Here is a 20,338-nt window from a genome sequence, read left to right as displayed (position 1 = left end):
GAATAGCTACTTAAAAGTTTTAGGTATTTTCTTTTTTATTTCTTGTGAGGTAATCAGGGCCATATAATCTTTCTCCGTGCAAACTTTGGTGTCAGTCAAATAACAGTGTGAGCTGAATCTCCAGCAGCCACGCGTCTGAATTTAGGATGTGTCCCTCTCGCTTGCTCTCTGAACGCACACACAATCGTAAACATTATTATCAATTTCCGAAATGCAAGGACTTTTCTGTCAGTTTGGCGCTATCTAGCAGACAGTTGACTGTGACAGTGCGATACTATGAGTGCTGACACAGTGTAAAACAGGAAACTGGCCGATACTCCGGTAATGTGCGCGGAAGAAGGTGGGACTCCTGTTTGTTTATTCATTTACCAAGTCTAAGGGGAATTTCACTACTTACCAAGTATAAGGGGAATTTCATACTGCTGCTTCAAAACGCAGCCAAAGGTCAACTCATTGACTTACAGCAAATACTATCCACCACGTGATCCATTCATTAGCTATATTAGATTACACTGATTTTCAACAGAGTTTTAATTGTTTGTTTTCTAGATAAAGTAAAATATTTGTATGGTCTGTTGTAAGGCATTACTGTGGCTCACTGAAAGCATCTTTCTCTCGTTCTTTTCCTCATACATCTAGTCACTACATTGTTTTGTTGCTTCCTGGCAGCTGATTTAGTTTAATTTCCCCCATCCTTTTTAGCTGGAGAAGCCAGACAGCCAATTATGTATACGTTTACTGACAAAAGCACTTTTCTGTAATGTAATTGCCTGCATATGGCAATACCTGGTTGTATAACTTTAGAAATTGGATTTATTAAGATGTATTTTTGATTCAGATTTCTGAATGTTGTTCTTAGAATAGATTGAGAATTAATAACAAACAGACATTTTGGTTACCATGGTTATGAGGGCTGAATCGTTAGTCACTCATGTGTCCTTTGATAAGAAAGTTGTGAAGGAGGGGGGGCTGTTTGAGATAAGACCAACTGTGGACTTTGCATCAGCTATTTATGAGCCTTAAATTACTGCATGTCTGAGACTTTCAAGCATTGCTGAAATGAACAGTTTTATCGTTAAATGTGTATTAAATTATCAGCTACAGTTTTGTGAGAAGAGTCGGCTGATTTTTTTTCTCACATGCAGAAGTGCATAATCGCATAGTTTTTGTTAAGATACATCAGGATGTTAGTTTAATTGGTAAGAACTACATCTGGAACATACCAACAAAAAAAAATTCTAATAAATTAATTGCAGACATTCCATGCCATTTTTCTAAGGCACAGAAAAAGTCAGGCATACAGTGCATAATTGTCCCATAAGAGTGCCTGCCTTACACTAAATGGAATATAAAGGAAACCAACAGCACTTGGAAATAGAATAAAGTCAAGAGGCATGTTTGCTAGAGTTGCAGCTCTCTTCAGCTGTACATTTATTTCCAAAAGACTGCATATAGATCAGCAAACTCTACTGTACAGAAAACATCCAAAATGTTCATAATCATAGATACAGTATACCACAAAGCTGGCCTGGCGATACCAAACAAGTATATATAGCACTAGAAAAGCTCTTGACCCCTGCATATCACTGTAATATAGTGTTTTTTTTTTATAACTGATATCTTACAGTACATTTGCATGATTCAGGACCATCTTAACCTGTACAACATTCATCATTCACAGAAGTTATACAAGGCACAAGAATCATAATTTGAAGCAAAGGCCTAAATATAACATAAATGTGGGACAGATAGACATTGTTGACTTAAAGGGTTAGTTCATTGAAAAATGGAAATTATGTCATTAATGACTCACCCTCATGTCCCCGAACTCTTTCAGAACACAGTTTAAGATATTTTAGATTTAGTCCGAGAGCTTTCTGTCCCTCCATTGAAAGTGTGTACGGTATACTGTCCATGTCCAGAAAGGTAATAAAAACATCTTCAAAGTAGTCCATGTGACATCAGAGGGTCAGTTAGAATTTTCTGAAGCATCGAAAATACATTTTGGTCCAAAAATAACAAGAACTATGACTTTATTCAGCATCGTCTTATCTTCCGTGTCTGTTGTGAGAGAGAGTTCAAAACACAGCAGTTTAGTGATATCCGTTTTGCGAACGAATCATTCATTGTAACCGGATCTTCTTGAACCAGTTCACCAAATAGAACTGAATTGTTTGAAATGGTTCGCGTCTCCAATAAGCATTAATCCACAAATGGCTGTTAACTACTTTATTGTAGCTGACATTCCCTCTGAGTTCAAACAAACCAATATCCCGGAGTAATTCATTTACTCAAACAGTTCACTGACTGAACTGCTAAGAAGAGAGAACTGGAGATGAACACCGAGCCAGATAACGAACGAAACGATTGACTCGTTCTCGAGTCAAGAACCGTTTTTGTCGGACGCGTCCGATTCGAGAACCGAGGAGCTGATGATTCAGTGTGAAGCAGAATGACACACAGAGCGTCTGAACCGAACTGATTCTTTTGGTGATTGATTCTGAACTGATTATGTGCTAATGTTATTAGCGCAGGTAAACCAGAAGGCTTCAATCAAGGGCAATCATCGCCAGTGACGTCATTACTTTGAGCGCAAAAGAACCGGTGAACCGTTTTCTTCAACCGGTTTATTGAATCCAACTTTCCGGAAGAACCAGTTCGCAGAAAAGAACTGAACTTCTCATCACTACTGGTGATCCGAAAACTGATGCAACCGGATCTTGACTCGAGAACGATGCAATCGTTCGTTATCTGGCCCGGTTTGGTGTTCATCTTCAGTTCTCTCTTCACAGCAGTTCAGTCAGTGTACTGTTTGAGTAAATGAATTACTCCGGGATATTGGTTTGTTTGAACTCAAAGGGAGTGTCAGCCACATTAAAAAAGTTAACAGCTTAAGTCATTTGTGGATTAAGGCTTATTGGAGACGTGAACCGTTTCAAACGATTCAGTTCGATTTGGTGAACTGGTTCAAGAAGGTCCCGTTACATCGAGTGATTCGTTCGCGAACCGGATATCACAAACTGCTTTGTTTTGAACTCTCTCTCATAACAGACACGGAAGAGAAGACAATGCTGAATAAAGTCATAGTTTTTGCTATTTTTGGACCAAAATGTATTTTCGATGCTTCAGAAAATTCTAACTGACCCTCTGATGTCACATGGACTACTTTGAAGATGTTTTTCTTACCTTTCTGGACATGGACAGTATACCGTACACACACTTTCAATGGAGGGACAGAAAGCTCTCGGACTAAATCAAAAATTTCTTAAACTGTTTTCCGAAGATGAACGGAGGTCTTGCAGGTTTGGAACGACATGAGGGTGAGTCATTAATGACATAATTTTCGTTTTTGGGTGAACTATCCCTTTAACCGTTCAAAGGCTTGAACGTAGCACTATAAATGCAGTCCTCAATAATAGGGAAAAATCTTAAGTTTGGTTTGTAGCAATCTCTAGAATTGTGTTTTTTCTTCTTTCTTTTATAGAATCTTCTCTGCAAGTTTAACATCATGTTAAAATATTTGGACATAAATGTGAACATTAAAGTTTAATGAGCACCAAAGGGATTTTCTTTAAAATTCATTAACATGACAAAAAAATTACATGTTTAAATAAAAAAAATTTAGTGACAGAAAATGTGCTAATAAATTAAAATAAAGGAAATATCATAAAAAAAAATGTTTGGGCTATTTAATATAGTTGTTGACAACTACAGTAATAAACATGTCAAACAGGCTGCTGTTCTCAGTGCTTCTTAACATAAAGTGATCAGCAAATCATTAAATCCTTCATCGAACTTATATTAAACATACAAAAAAGAAATATTTATATGAACAGAATATCCAGAGTAAGAGATAAAGCTTAACATTTGAAACCAGTGGCAAGCATTGTAGTGGCTAGAACACTGAAAACCAACCAAAATGAGCTCTTGGAGGCATTTTTGTTTAAGAGAGAGAAGGTTAATGAAGTAGATGACTTGGAAAAGGAGGACAACTTTTTTTCCTGCACTTCTGACAGCATTTTTCCACACAGCTCTTTTTCTTTTATCAGACCTTAATTATACCTCTCACTGCTCACCGGTCCATGTTCCCCCATTGTGTTTCCCACTGCATGCTGGAATTTGGTCAGAGGAGATAAGAGAGGCTTCATTTCAAAGAGGTCTCTTGGAGCTCTTCCTTTTCAGATGGATTTCAAAAGAAAGCTATATGTTTTAACAAAAGGGATGTGCTGCTGTTTGCATGGCTTAAGTAAACGCTTCTTCTGGTCAATAATAGTCTCAGGCCTAACGCTCTATAAAAGGCATGATACCATCCTGCTGTCTGCCCTGATGACTCAAACATGCTCACAGGACCAGAGTAATGCATTTGAGTTAGTGGGTTATGCATTTAGTTTTTTAAGGAAAACAACTCAATGGATTTTTATCCTCATAACCTGTGTAAATGAGGTTCTTTTCTAATACGAAGTAAATCCCAGTGCTCTGCCAAACAAGGTTATAATCTTTATATTACCATATATTATTCATAATTGTTCTTCAACCGATCCCATTAAGACAGAAATAAAAGAAAGTCATGAGTCATGATCACAATGATCGATCACAAAAGTTTATATTTTGACATTTTTGGATCCAAGTGTATTTTTTGTCCACATAATACAAACAAAAACTGAAACGGTTTGTACTGTTTGGTAGTTTTTGTTTACAAAATATATGTGTTTGTACCATTTATATTTATTATGCATGTATACATTTAAAAAAATATTATGTTTATTTATTTAATATATTTAGATATAAATGATATGAATATCTATATCTATATCTATATATATATATATATATATATATATATATATATATATATATACATACATACATACATACATACATACATACACACAATTATTCAGTACACTCACATATATTATGTAAACAAAAACTTGTTGAAATTTTGTATGCGATTAATCAAAATTAATAATTTGCACCACTAGTTCCAAAGAAAACATGTCATATGTTTTTGGAACAACATGAGGGTGAGTAAATGATGATAGAATTTAAATTTTTGGATGGACTATTCCTTTATTTATTAATTAATAATTATTTTATTGGATGGACTTTTCCGCTGACACAAGGAAATACTCAAGAACATCCCAGTCTGGCCACCCATAAAATCCCACACAATAATAAAAATACTAATAATAAAATCATAAACACCAAGGAAAGGCTAAGGCGGAATTTTATGAAATTGGTGATGGCTTGGCACTTTTAGAAAAGCATTTTGAGTCAGTGCCGAATTCATACCAAATCATCCTTCCTTCGCACATGTAATGAGTTTTGTGAAACCTTCTGGTTAGTCGCATCTTGTCAGTCTTGATCAGTCTTCTGTCAGACTGGATATGGCTCCACTTGGATTTTAAATTGAAGATGCTGGGGAATTGCACCTGGTGGAGTACATGTCGTCTTCAGTAGTCCCTCAAAACGTAAAGTCTGTTTCTTTGTCATCTGGACTCTGAGGCAGACTTTTACAGTGGATCTTTCCGATCTCCTCCAAAGCACTTGCAAGGGAGTCAAGATCTCCACTGTCCTGATGCCTGGCCTCCCAGAGACTGAGAATGACAGCAGAGGGACTCTTCTGCTTGTTAAAGTAGGACAGGTTCCTGTGCGGAAGGAAATGCAGGTTTCACAAGAGAAGATGACGTTATTTGAGTACATAGCAAGATCATATTATATATCTCAACTTTCTTTCCCATAGACAATGTTTGCATTCACATCTGTATAACTTTGTCTTATATTTGCATTAAATTATATGTGCATTATAGCCTTACTCTGACTATCCCTATGTATCCTTCTGTTGTTGTTGTTTTTTAAGGCCTATGTCTGAAATGAATACATGACGTAAGAGCTGTTACTCGTAATCTACCAGTAGATGGCAGTGTTGTAATAGAATTCCATACTCAAATGGTCATGTGATAGGTCATAGGTTCCAGAAAACGTAACAAGATGTTTGCTTACTGAATAAATAGGAATTTTCATTTATTTCAAATGGCGCAATTTATAGTGCTACAATACCAGTTTATATGTTCATAACTGTGATGCATTTATGTATTAGTAGTACAAATATTAGTAGGAATCAAAAACAGGTTTTTCGATTTTATCAGTTGTCTTTATTTGCATGGTTTCCTTTTGTAGAGTTACTTGAATGCAACTCTTGTTAAGAAAATAAAAATAATAATATAATAAAAACTAAATAGACCAATTTTAGACCAAACTGACAAATACAATGTTCAGATTTAAAATGAAAGTTTAGGGTTTGTATTACATTCAGCTCATAGATCTACACAGAAAATAAAAATCTGTATAAACTTTCAATGTGCCATACATTGGCCTCATAGATAAAGGGAAGGTTGTGACTCTTATATCTCTCGAATCTCTAGTGGTTCTTTATCTTCTAACTGTTGTAGAAACTGAATTCAATAAAAATGAAAAGCCTGAGGAGTATGAGTTCTGAGTGAAATGATCGAGCAAAGTGGAGTGCAGTCTCAGCTTATTATTCAAGGGCATTGTTAAAGTGAGCACTGCTGCAAGAAGTTTCAATCAGTCCCGTTGCCTTGGCTACATCTCTCTCCGGCGCTCACCTTTGAATGTGGAGTTTCTGAGCTAAGAGCTGCCAGTCCTTGCCCTTGGCGTTGGCAGTATCGAAGGTGGTGCATATCCGCTGACGTATGGACAGGGGGATTTTGAAGGCTTTGGCCCCCGTCTGTGAAGTCACTGTGCAATCTGCCTGCATAAAAAATGGGACCATCTCTTTCTCATTCTGAAAAACAAAAACAAAAACATGGTTCTGGCATGCAATTTTATATCCTACAAAGGAGCTTGAAAAAACACTTAAGCTTTATTTTACCCATGTACAAAAAAAAACACGGGGTCAGAATTATTAAACAGGGCAAATTAACGTGAGACTGCAATCCTTATAAAAGTGCTGATGGGAGTGGAAATTTGTGGTAGAACTACTTACAATGAGTGTGCAACGGTGCAAATTAGCAATTATTGTAGCCATGGCAAGCGCAAAATGGGCTGAAATTAATTGGGGGGAGGGACATTTAATAATGGCAGTAAATAGACTACTGAAAACCTAAGTATATCACACTGCATGACTGCACAAATACTCTCCTCCAAAATATTTTGCATCTAAAAGAGAATCTCTAGCAAAAACATATGTCAGCTGCAAAATTAACTACCACACCTTTTCATTGCTAATTTTTCACTGCACTTCTTTATTAAATCCTGACAGAAGTTTTTTTTAAATGCCAAAAGCTCACTGGCACAAGCTTTAAGTAAATCTGGCCCCAAATGACAGTAACTTTTAGGGGAAGAGTTCAATAAAATGAAAACTGCCATTTTAACTCATTTAGTTTTTTCTTTGGAACAACTGTAAATTCAGACTTTTGAGCTCCAAAAAAGCACAATATAACACTACAAAAATAGTCGACACAATTCATGCATTATATTTCAATCTTTGCGTGAATATGAACTGAATTTCAAGTCATTATTCACATTACTCTTTAACTCTGCTGTGATTCTGAATCCAAATAGGCACCTTCTCAAGCACTTTTTCCACTGTTTTCTGCACAATGGAATGTTTCCATAGATGTTAAATGTTCCTCATTGAACCATATATGCCAGTAAAGAATCTTTATTTTTAAGAGTGTATGGTACAGGCTAGATATCAATATTTGATATGAGAGCTGCACTGAAATCATTAATCATTTGTTTATGGTGCTCCTTTTTAGAGCATGACAGCCTGTCACTAAAAACTCTCCCTGTTTGTAAGACTCTTTAAAATTCTTTTCTCGTTCCACAGAAAAAAATAAATAAACATGAGGTTGAGACAGGGACAGACAGAGATGTTATTAAACCCAGTGACATTTTCCATCTGACCTCTCCCACTGAGGTGTAGACCTGCAGGATCTGCTCATGACCTTTGACCTGCCGCACACTGATCTTGCAGGAGAGCTGGGTGGTTGAGGCGCTATGTCTCTGCAGTGAGAAGGCACAGTGCACAGGCTGCTGGTTACTATACCACAACTGGGTGAAGGAGAATTCCTGCAGTGGGATGAGGACACCAGAAATAAAGAGAAGAGAGAGAGAGAGAGAGAGAGATCAGAGAGCCGAGTCAGGGAAAGTGCCTTGATCCATGAACAATGTGGAAGCATGCATGTTAAGAGACACATCTTTTAGACCATCAGTACAAAAGAGACACCAACTCTAATCCCTGTTAATTCTGATGATAGGGGTCAGTGCTGGGTTGTGTACAACACACCATATCTGGGAGCAGGGCAGCAGAAGGAAAAGCAATTGCCTTTGATGTCTAATTAATTTCTGTGAAGCAGCACGTCTGCAGGGAGTGTCCTTGACCTCTCCTGTACTGTTTCTCCAGCCCTGCATATTGAAATGACCTGCAAGATGCTCCATGTCAACAGTAATAGGAACCCTGAGCAGAAGAGATGCTTGATGGGACAGCAGATGCCTTAATGCTGGGATTAATTTCTCCCTCGAGTAGGCATACTTAAACCATGTTCCAGGAGGCAGAAGCACCTCTGAACTGATGAAATGCCTGAAACTAGAACCAAACAATTGACACTCTGTATCTGCAGGCTAGGTAAGACAGTGTTGGTCTTCAGAGTTGAAACTCGTAGTGCTGAATGAACGAAAACTAAAACTATTACTCTATGCTTCCTATAAGAGATTCACACATGGGCTTTCTGCTCGTATCATAGTCAGGAAAGCATATTTAAAACATTGTATTTTTGTTAAAACATGACACAATTACTTTACAAAATTGCATAAAAAATTAAGACTTGTTTTCAGAGAATAGTTTTTTTTCTTAACTCACTTGCTAATTGTTTTTATCAAATAATAAAAATGAATAAAAAAAAATTGCCAGTAAATACATCTAACATCAAGATAGCTGTTTAATGCTTAAAAAAAGAAATATTTAATTGAATTAATGTTCTCTAAAAACAAGCTTTAATATCTTACTAAATGACTGGAAAAACAGAACAAAAATCTCGATTGCATAAAATTACCTCATATTATGTGTATTCTACAAAAGTTCTGGGTTATTTTTTCCATAACCCAAATGCTGGGTACAGCCCTTCTGGTCATTTCATTGGGTCAATTTACTGTTTTTTACCCAAGTGCTGGATAGTTTTTGGTTAAATCCGTTGCTGTGTAACCCAGTGTTGGGTAGCCAAACTGGTCAAAACCAGAATTTTTTTTGGTGAGGAATCTTCTTAAATGAACATTGCTTCCCTATCAAACTATTAATGTAAATACAGGAAAATCCATTTAGTCTCACATTATAGCTTTTTTTTGTTTAGATTTACATTGCAGCTAATGTCTGCAGGCTTACACTGGATCTACACAGAGCTAAGGCTGGATGATTTATCGAAAATTAATCGAAAGCGAAATTCAGAACTTGTAACCGACGTAATTTTCCCATGATCGTTCTTAAATTATTTTAATCCTATTAATAATTTTTTTCCCATTAAAAGCATACTACCAAGTCAGCGCTATACAGACGTGTATGACCATTGCCCTTGTGATTTTTTTTTTGCAGCATCTCGCACATAAGTGGCACTTTACAAGAATTTAAACTTTTAGACCCATGGACCAATCAGAAGACCCCGGAGGCAGGGCAAGCGTTGCAAGCTTTTGTTTACAGTAGCAGGTTGGCTTAATACAAAATAGTAGGCATTCTGCACTGTGCTTTTTTAAAAACTTTTTCTGAGCGCTGTCTCACGGCTTTAGACACAAAGACATGTTCTGTGTGAACAGCCATTAAGAACCAAGAGTAAATACAGATAATAGAGTGGCAGGACAAGATCAATGAGATGGTGCCATGCTCTTTCTCTTAATCAGCAGTCTTCTACTTGCATACATCAATTATTTAAAACATTTGTTTACAGGAGATGCAAGTTATTATTTTCTACTTTTCACATGACAATATTGAAAATGTATTTTGTTTGCAAGAGATGCTGGTTATTTTCTACTTTTGACATGGCAAAATTAATTTATTTTGTTTGCAAATTTTTTGTATTTTTTAGGAAACTTGCTTTTTAAAATAAAATTGAAATGTCACTTTTTTTTCATAAGATATATATATAAAATGATGATAATAATAATAATTATATATATATATATATATATATATATATATATGTATATATATATATGTATATATATATATATATATATATATATATATATATATATATATATATATATATATATATATATATATAATATGTATATATATATATATATATATATATATATATATATATATATATATATATATATATAAAAATAATTATTATTATATTACTATTATTATTATTATCATTATCAATAAATAATCGTAATTGAAGTTAAGTGTTCAATTAATCAAGGTTTTGATTTTAGGTCAAATCGCCCAGCCCTATTTAGACTCACATGCAAGCTCCACTTCCTGCCAAACATGAGAACATAACAGAGAACAGGTTACATTGATATTATTTGAAATGATAAACCTTCAGCTTCAGGTTGTTTAACCCAGCACTGTCAAAATATGACCCTAAAAATGTGTATAAAACCCAATGAGCTGGGTCGCAATAACCCAGCATGTGTTCTGTCCATATTTTACCCAGTACCAAATAGCCCGAGAGTGGTCGTTTTTTAATTTAGTTTATAGAGTAGCTTCACTTCAGATGTCTACAACACAGTTGTGTACATTACAGCACTAGTCAGAGCAGGTTACCAATTTTAGCATGTTACCTGACAGGTGGTGAATGGTTTGATGCTCCACAGAAACTGAGGGATATCCTGGATGGACACCTGCAGACTGAGGCAGTTTCCTTTAAAAAACAGCATCTTGGGCTCCTCAAGAAGCTGACCTCCTCTACTGGTTTCAGCAGTAACCACTCTCTGTAAAAAGGAAGGAAGGACAGGAAAAAACAGAGTGAGAACACTGGGAAAAAACATAGGGAAAGGCAGAAAGTGGTATAGAAAGAAAATGTGGACAGACTAGAAAACCATAACAAAGTAGTTACTACAATGGCTAAAAAGGCTAAAACACTAAGGGCCCTTACATAGTCAATGCGAGAAACGCAAGCAAGTAACGCGAGCGACGCGCTCCCTTTCATAGTCTAAGGGCCGTTACATTGTCAGATACAGAGCAACGCGAGCGATGCGAGCGACACGCTCGCTTTCATAGTCTAAATAGTGGACGCAAGCGTCACGGGCGATGAGTGTATGCAATACAAAGCACCGCTCACGCAACAGGGGGTAGTAGAGTAGGGTGATATTAGTAGAGTCGGGTCGCGTGAAATTCAGATCACAATGGCAACTGAAGAGGAGTGTATTCTGTTGCTGATTTTACATCGGCGGCAACAAAGGCAACGCAGAGATAGATGGTGGTATGTTCGCCCTTTAAAACAAAAAAGAGATCAGGATGGAGAGTTTGTGTCTCTGGTGCTTCCCATGCGAAGCCTGGACGAGGAGAGACATTTCCAGTATTTTAGGATGCCAAAATTTGATTAATTGCTTTCACAAGTCTCCCGCTTTCTCTCGGACACTCACTCGCATAATTTTTCCTCTTCGCCCGCAATTGTATTCAAACCTTCTTCTTCTGTAAACACAATATACTTGAATTAATGTACAATACTTGCAATGTCGCCCCCACCGACAACGCATAGTATTGTGTGCATCGGCGCGTCGCGTATCAAAAACTAGGACGACACATTTGGCTACGCACCGACGCATAATGGCGGCTGAAGTGTAACGATGCGTAGCCTCGGAGACGCGTATGCGTACAGATGCGTTGACTATGAAACGGCCCTAAACAGTGGACGCAAGCGTCACGGGCGATGCGTGTATGCAATACACCGCTCACACAACAGGGGGTAGTAGAGTCGGGGTGATATTAGTAGAGTCGGGTCGCGTGATATTCAGATCACAATGGCATTCTGTTGCTGATTTTACATCGGCGGCAACAAAGGCAACGCAGAGATAAATGTGGATGAATACGTATAAGTTCGCATAATTTTTCCTCTTCGCCCTCCATTGTATTCAAACCTTCTTCTTCTGTATACACAATATACTTGAAATAATGTACAATACTTGCAATGTCGCCCCCACCGACAGCGCATAGTATTGTGTGCATCGGCGTGTCGCGTATCAAAAACTAGGATGACACATTTGGCTACGCATCGACGCATAATGGCGGCCGAAGCGTAACGATGCGTAGCCTCGGGGATGCGTATGCGTCCAGATGCGTTGACTATGAAACGGCCCTGAAGCCAATTTAAAGTGTAACACCTTATCAATCCATTATAGTTAAAATAAATACTATCTGAATTTGATTTTGAGTAGCTAAAAAAAGGTACAGCGTTTTGAAGGAAAGTTCTACAGCTAATAAACATTTATAAATATAAAAAAGAGCTTTCAAACAAACTGCTGGTTAATGCTTTGAAAAGAAAAAGGAATTTAAATTGATTACTGGCTTCTTTGATTTCAAGCATGGCAGTGTTCATCTGTCAAAACTGCTTTGTGTTTCACTGCATTGCAAAGATGAGTGTTCTCTTTGTGTGTGTGCCACAGGAATACGAGCACTCATGCAAGACAACAGTAATTGACTTTGACATTTGTATCCTCTGGTTGTGTGTTTGAAAATAGCACTGACCAAAGCAGACATTCTGATCACACAATTAAACCATAATTCTAAAACCACTCTTTCACCAGTGGTCACAGACTTTAGGACCCTACTGCAAATGCAGTCTAGCATCACTATGTTCTTCGTGTGATGGGCCACAGATTTATGTTAAAATACTTAAATGTAGGAAGATATTTAAATATAGAATGCTACAGTGCCTGCCTAGATTTCAGCAGCCTAGTTTTGCCCACAGGGATAAAAAAAAAAAAAAAAAAAAGAGTTATAAGCCATTAACCAAACCACCCAGCTGCAAGGTGAACCAAAACTTAGAAACTTTGATTTGAAGCAAAAAAGTGTCTGAAAAGTATTTTAAATGATCTTGGATGGCCTGAGGATGAGTATATTCTCATCAAATTGGTATTTTTGGGTGAGCTACAATTCCAAGAAGCACTGTCAATGACAACTATATTAAAAACAACGGAGCACTATATAAAACTAGAATCATGGATTAATGTGGTTTTTCACCAAGAAATCAGTTGATAACATGTTGAATAATAAATAAATGTAATTAAATATGTTTAACAAATGTGGCCTAACAAAAGCCTACATCACTGACAATCTTGTAGCTCAGTAAGTTATCATTAAAAATTAGTTCCTCTACGGAAATGAATGGGATTTTTACTTTCAGAACCTGATTGTTGAACTCTGTTTGAATAATGTGATTACGACCACATTAACTGTCACCTGAAAGGCATGCGGTGTGTCGTCTACACAGTGCACTCGCAAGCTGTAGTCCATGGAGGAGGCCTCCATACTGCCAAACACAGCAATCCTTAGTCTCTTTATGGCAGCATCGGTGATGGGTTCCCCCACTAGTGCATAACAGCCCGGCTGATCCAGCAACAAGTGACAGCTATGTGAGTCCATCAGGCAATAGCAGGATGTTGATTCATTGTCTACTGACATTATTTCCTGTGAAACAAGAAAGAGATGATCAAATCATGGTGACCTGACTCGTTTTTCAAAACTTTCTAATGAATAGAATGTATGCAATAGTTCACAAGATGTATGAACTTTGAATGGACAAGTTAAGTTATGATTAAACGTTCTCCAAACATCATGCATCGTAACCTGGATAGTTATGAGATATATCACAGATTTGTATTATTTTTTTGGTCCATACAATGCAAATCAATGGTAAGCTTCTTCAAACACACACACACACACACACACACAAAAGATTTTAAGTTATATAATTGATGATCGAATTTTCATTTCTGGGTGAAATATCCCTTTAAGCAGATTTTATGCTTGTTTTAAAGCTTGAAGCTTATCATAATTCCATAAGGAAGAGCCACCAGTGCAATAATTGTTTCATAAAGGGGAAAACCATCATTAACTATTCCTTTAACTGAGCAGCCATTTCTTTCTGTCAAAATAAAACCGTAGGAAACAGTAGCAGTTAAAGTTAATTAACCTTGTCAGTTCTCTATCAGCTAACAAGATTATCAGAAGCTGCTTGTCAAAGAGTTGTCTACAAAGTCTAATTCTAACATAGGAAATAAGACTATACGTAATGGTACATATGATTATAATTTTTTTATGATAATTTAACCAAGATGTAGGATGCAGTGAATTTATTTTGGTGCCCAGTACTATGAAAAGTTCAAAGTGAAACGATACTCCCCGCAAAACATCTCATAACTGTAACTTTAAATTCTCATTGAAATGGAAGCCTTCAAAGAAACCATCTTCATACAGACTGACTTGCAGCTAGCGCAAGATTTCTTTTTCACCTCAGCATGTGAAATAATCTCAGCTCAGCCCATATTTTTGCCAGTGATCAGTGGAAAAAGCTGAATTCAGTCTGCCACACTGACACAGAATCACTCACAAATCACGTATCATCGAGGTCACCTCTGTATTTCTTTGACAAGGTTAGGCTAACATCAAGTCAAGCACAGACATTCATACAATACAGGTTCTATTCATTTTTTTCTGACAGTCGACCATTTATTTATGTGACTGCAGCTCTTCAAAGCAACATAAATATAAAAAAGAATGACCTCCTCAGAAAAAAAAAACACTCTTTGTAAACTGAAAAAGTATGTGGCGCATGTGGAAGGGATAGAATTCGTACTACTGCATTCTTTCTTTGACAAGTCTGTGATTTAACCAGCGGTTTTTATGTAATTACTTCAGTCATCAACCAACACTGGAGCTGTCACTGGTTCAAATAAAACTGCTAAAAGCCAGGGAAAAACTGTCAGCAAATGCATTTTCGTGAGGACTGCTCAAGGATAAGTACCGTGCTTTGGAACAATCTAAAATTCATCTAAATAATGACTCAGGCTGGTGGTCCGACACAAAAAAAGGTTATTATCTAATCACCTTCAATAATGCTAGTGGCTCGCAATAAACAAACTCTGTGTCTCTACAGTAAACTTTCATTAATACATCAACTTTCAAACCGTGATGACAGTTTTAGGTTTTCCGATGCTGACGCCGGAGTAAAACACATGGGACTAGGACAAATGTGAGTGATTGTAGTAGGGTCAGGAGGGAGGTCCCATCCATGACTTCTGTCCTGATTGCCTCGTGTCAGCTCTTATTTCAGGTGGTCCTCTAGCACAACCAGATCGATATATCCTGGGTCTGATGGGGCGCCTTGTCCCAATGCTCCTGCTGTTTGACTGCCATGAACTGTGTCTTCCCAGCTATTACAGGCTGTAATTGTTTTTTCCTTGAGCACTTCATTGCCGTAGCCTCCTCTGAGGAACTGCTATCCCCGGATCTCTTGTTGTCAAGACCACACAATCGCCTAATCAACACATTTCTAAAACACACAGCCTCAAGGGCTGCCATGAGCTTTTACAGGACGTGGTTCAAATGAGTTTCATTCATAATTGGTTCATTGTACATGTTGCCAGGTTAACTGTATCAAACGACTTCATAAATATATCCAAATGGCAACATAATCTTTTAATCATCAGGGGATGGCAGAATATATTTAACTGATTAAAGTGTTAAATCGTTTTTTTTTTTTTATGTTATTTTGACAAAGGTTGCCAGAGCATTGTACTATATTGGCCAATTGCTAATAATTGAGAATATTGTAATTCTGGCATGCATGTGACAGGCTATCACACAGAAAAGAATTTGAAATGAATTTGCTGTAGGAAAACACAGAAGTCATGTCTTTGTTCCTACCTCCCACTTGTTGTCCTTGGTTTGTCTCTTGAGTTTAATGTTCCAGTTTTCAGCGCTGACTTCAGCACAATGAGCTATCGTCATGGCAACAGGACAGGACAGGTTTAGCCCCGGAGGTCCATACGTGATCTCTGGCCCTAACAGAATCTCACACCTTTCCTCTGATTGGGAACTAGTAGATAAAATGAAAAACCAAAAAGATAAATATTAATGTATCATTGATAACTGCAAGATAAACCACAACATTATTTTTTTTCAACTTAGGGTAAGTTATTTATTTATTTATTTTTTTAAAGAAAATGCTACTTTTACTTTATTAACAAGGATGCATTAAAATTGATGCATGTGACGGTATGTACAATTACTATTTCAAATAAATTTTCGGTTGCACTTTACTTTACAGTATTTGTACTAACATGTACTAATAGTGTACTTACAGTGTATTTATCTAAGAAAGTTCTGGTAATATAAGGTAACTACATGGAGTAGGGTTAGGTTTAGGGATAGGTTCAGGGTTAGTACCTAGTTATTACATAGTTATTGTAATTACTTTAATGAGTACATAGTATGTACATGAGGAATAGGACTGTAAAATAAAGTTCTACCAAATTTTCTACTTATCAAAAAAATCTTCATTCATTCTTTACTCTTTTTGATTAAATAAATGCAGTCTTGGTTAGATATTCCTTTCAGAAAATTTTGAGTGTTAGTTAGAACAAACAAACAAACAAATGTGTGCATTTGGCAGATGCTTTACTCAAAGTAGGTTACACTGCATTCTAAGTTATTAGTGCATGCTATGCTTTGCAATAAAAAACGTATATCATTAGCTTTACACTTGGCTGTTCGAGCTATACACTCGGCCCCTTTGGCCAATAATTAAAATAGTCAACACATTTAGCTAAATCAAATAAAAATGAAAATGAAACACAATAAAAATACACAGACAGAAAAATTTGCTCACAACTCTTGTTATACTGCATAAATAATACAATGATGAAAACTGTCACGTCTTCAGTCTACAGAATCATTACAAACACGACTCAAAGAACCTTGATTTAGGGGAAGCTACTGATTCTCTGAGGGCACTGGAGTCGTTTAGCAGCTCTTGCATATTCATCAGTCATTGCTAATGATCTTCTGGCCATTATCTCTACCTTCAATCTCCTTGTGGTGGTAAACCATAACATAAAATGCATTAATGAGAAAGAGTTAATGAAGGCTTTGGCCTTTAATGCAAATTTAAAGGTAAAAAAAAAAAAAAGGAAACAGAAAGAAAGGGGAAGCCTTTCAGTTGTCAAAACTGCATAGTCTGTACAAAATGAAAATATATACAGTACATAATATGGCTCTTATGATTTTATTTTCTAGCAATACACATTGGATAGACATCAACATTTAATAGGAAAAACTGAGCCAATTAAAGCTTTAAACTGTGAACAACAGTTGTATACACTGAGCTAGATAATATTAATAAATAATTCTGTTAGTTAAATAGTTTGTCAAAATAGAAAATACAAAAGCTAAAAAAACTGCTTCTCATACTTTAAATAAAGCACTAAAAGTGCCATGCATATCCAAAGTTTTGTTCTTTTTTGTCTTTCCAACTAACCACTTTGTAATAGAAAATTCACTCCAAACTGAAAATCTAGGCACACCACAGCAGCAGAACTCGCTTTAAGGACTTTTGCAGTATGCCCAAAGGACGCCATAAGCTTTTACAGTTTATCAGAATTTTTATTAATTCAGCTTTGCTGAAGAGGGAATAAGCACTAAAACACTCTTTCCAGCCAATCAGTCTGTCCTCTTCCAAACTCTCTTCAAGTGTTCTTCTATTTACATCTAATTACTATTCAGGCATGTCAGGTCTGTAGGAACTTCAGTGTGATTCACATCTCATTCAGGTTTAACTAAAAGAGGCTGTATGAAGGACAATTCATGATGAATGTCTGAAACATCCTTGAGACAAAAACATTGTCCTTCAGTAATGTTTTCATTTCCAGGGTGTATTTGAACAACAACCAACAAAAAGAAGAAAGAAAAAAAAATACGGTCAAGCAAAAGGTTCATTGCCTTTATGTAATTCAAATAATATCATACTGGTTTAAATGTGTGTGTGTGTGTGTGTGTGTATAGGTGCTGGTCATATAATTAGAATATCATCAAAAAGTTGATTCATTTCACTAATTCCATTCAAAAAGTGAAACTTGTATATTATATTCATTCATTACACACAGACTGATATATTTCAAATGTTTATTTCTTTTAATTTTGATGATTATAACTGGCAACAAAGGAAAATCCCAAATTCAGTATCTCAGTAAATTAGAATATAACTTAAGCCCAATACAAAGAAAGGATTTTTTAGAAATCTTGGCCAACTGAAAAGTATGAACATGAAAAGTATGAGCATTTACAGCAGTCAATACTTAGTTGGGGCTCCTTTTGCCTGAATTACTGCAGCAATGTGGCGTGGCATGGAGTCGATCAGCCTGTGGCACTGCTCAGGTGTTATGAGAGCCCAGGTTGCTCTGATAGTGACCTTGAGCTCTTCTGCATTCTTGGGTCTGGCATATCCATAGACAGTAAAAGAAATGGACACAGCTACCCCATTGGATTCAGCGGAGATAAGTGAAGTCAATTAGAAGCACGCACTTCCTGGGGGTCGAGTGTATTCACAGACTCAAACTGAGCTTGATGACGTAGATGTGACTCGAGCAACCTGTCTGACAATTGTAAGTCTTCTAATAGCTGTGCTAAGAGAAATCTTCATCACCCACCGAATCTTGCAAAGACAGGAGCAAATTTTGGTAAGTATTCTGATTAATTATTTTGTCATTTTGCATAGTAGACTTCATTCCTCCACGCTCCCCTTGTTGCACTGCATAAGGATACTGACTGGTTTTCGGAACCCCAATACAGTTAAACTACACATTTTAGAGTGGCCTTTTATCATGGCCTACCTAAGGCACACCTGTGCAGTAATCTTGTCATATCAGCATCTTGATATGCCACACCTGTGAGGTGGATGGATTATCTCGGCAAAGGAGAAGTGCTCACTAACACAGATTTTGACAATATTTGAGAGAAATAGGCCTTTTGTGTACACAGAAAAGTCTTAGATCTTTGAGTTCAGCTCATGAAAAGTAGGGGCAAAAACAAAAGTGAAAAAGTTGTGTTTATAATTTTGTGCGTGTGTGTATATATATATATATATATATATATATATATATATATATAAAGATAAAACAGCAATGCGAGGAAAGACCTCTGTTATTCACATCACAGATGACCAACTTTTTCTATGTGAACAGTTCTTTATTGCAACAAAACACTCGTTTACATTTCTGAGTCAAGGATGGGGGCAGATTATATGGGTTGCATAAGGAACTGCGTTTCTAAATGAGTTTCCACTCTAGTACCTTAAGTAGCTCATCATGTTTTTTTACTACTCTCAGTCTCCTTCTCATCATCATGGGTCTCAACCTACAAGCTTCTAGGCCTGTATTGAGAAGCATTATTCAAAAAGACTGATGAGTCACTGCTAAAGGGTCAGACGGCAAAATGCTGGAGCATTTGCAGTCACTGTAGGAGGCGACAGGCAAACTTAATGCTTCCATTATGTATTAATTCTTTCATTTGGGCATCTAACCGTGACTTCAGTGTGGCACATTGATCAGTAACTTGACTTGAAGTAATAGTTACACAAAAATGAAAAGTTCATAATCACTTACTCATCCTTGTGTCATTTGAAACTTCTTTTTTTGTGAAACACAAAAGCGTTGTATAACAATGTCCAAACTGCTCTTCTAGCAAGATGTCAAAAGCAAAGATTTCATAAAGATTATCTGTGAATAACGACCCAAACTGGCATGACTTAAACAGGCTTTGAATTACAGTGCATTCATTTTATAGTGGACTAATTTTTTGGATGTTTTTGTAATGCTTTTGTCGTTTTGGGAGCCTGATTATCCTGATACACTAGCATTGAAAGAAAAGAGCAGCTACATGATAATTTTCTCTATCTGTCCTCCACAGAAGAAAATCATACAGGTTTGGAAGAACTGTGGTTTGTCAGTTTAAACTGAACCCTTTTAAGATACAATTTTACAATGCTGCTACTATCATTAATCACAAGAATCTTTTAAAAATAGTATTCAATACTGTGCAAATCTATACAAAATCGCAAATGCAAAATCTGCTGTTCCAAGATAATATAATTGTAGATGATTTTATAGGTCAAAAACCATGAATAAAAAGCAGACCTAAAGACACATAAAAATGTCATGAAACATTGTTATATAAAATAATGAGCTCAAACATGAGATAAAATGCCTTTGCTAAAGCAATCATGCCATTTTATCATGCTTATACAAGTATTTGAGCTCTTTTATCATGACATGAGCACAAATACAATGCTGTTTACTATGAAGGAAAGGCCATACA

General features: G+C 36.5%; 1 protein-coding gene across 3 annotated transcripts in view; it reads right to left on the bottom strand.

Moving 5' to 3' along the window:
- Positions 1-4,896: 4,896 nt before the first annotated feature.
- unc5db (unc-5 netrin receptor Db) overlaps positions 4,897-20,338 on the bottom strand; it is a 114,409-nt gene continuing 98,967 nt past the window's right edge. For all 3 annotated transcript variants that reach the window (XM_026211770.1, XM_026211772.1, XM_026211771.1), the window contains 6 exons: positions 15,893-16,064; positions 13,427-13,654; positions 10,807-10,956; positions 7,930-8,094; positions 6,627-6,805; positions 4,897-5,648 (listed from right to left, as the gene is read on the bottom strand). In XM_026211770.1, the coding sequence (XP_026067555.1) occupies positions 5,465-5,648; positions 6,627-6,805; positions 7,930-8,094; positions 10,807-10,956; positions 13,427-13,654; positions 15,893-16,064 (1,078 nt within the window). In that variant the 3' untranslated portion in view covers positions 4,897-5,464. The remainder of the gene's footprint in view (positions 5,649-6,626; positions 6,806-7,929; positions 8,095-10,806; positions 10,957-13,426; positions 13,655-15,892; positions 16,065-20,338) is intronic.

This window comes from Carassius auratus, chromosome 30 (genome assembly GCF_003368295.1).
Source record: "Carassius auratus strain Wakin chromosome 30, ASM336829v1, whole genome shotgun sequence".
Lineage (NCBI taxonomy): Eukaryota > Metazoa > Chordata > Actinopteri > Cypriniformes > Cyprinidae > Carassius > Carassius auratus.
The sequence above is the reverse complement of the archived record's forward strand: the minus strand, read 5'-3'. Positions and strand labels throughout refer to the sequence as shown.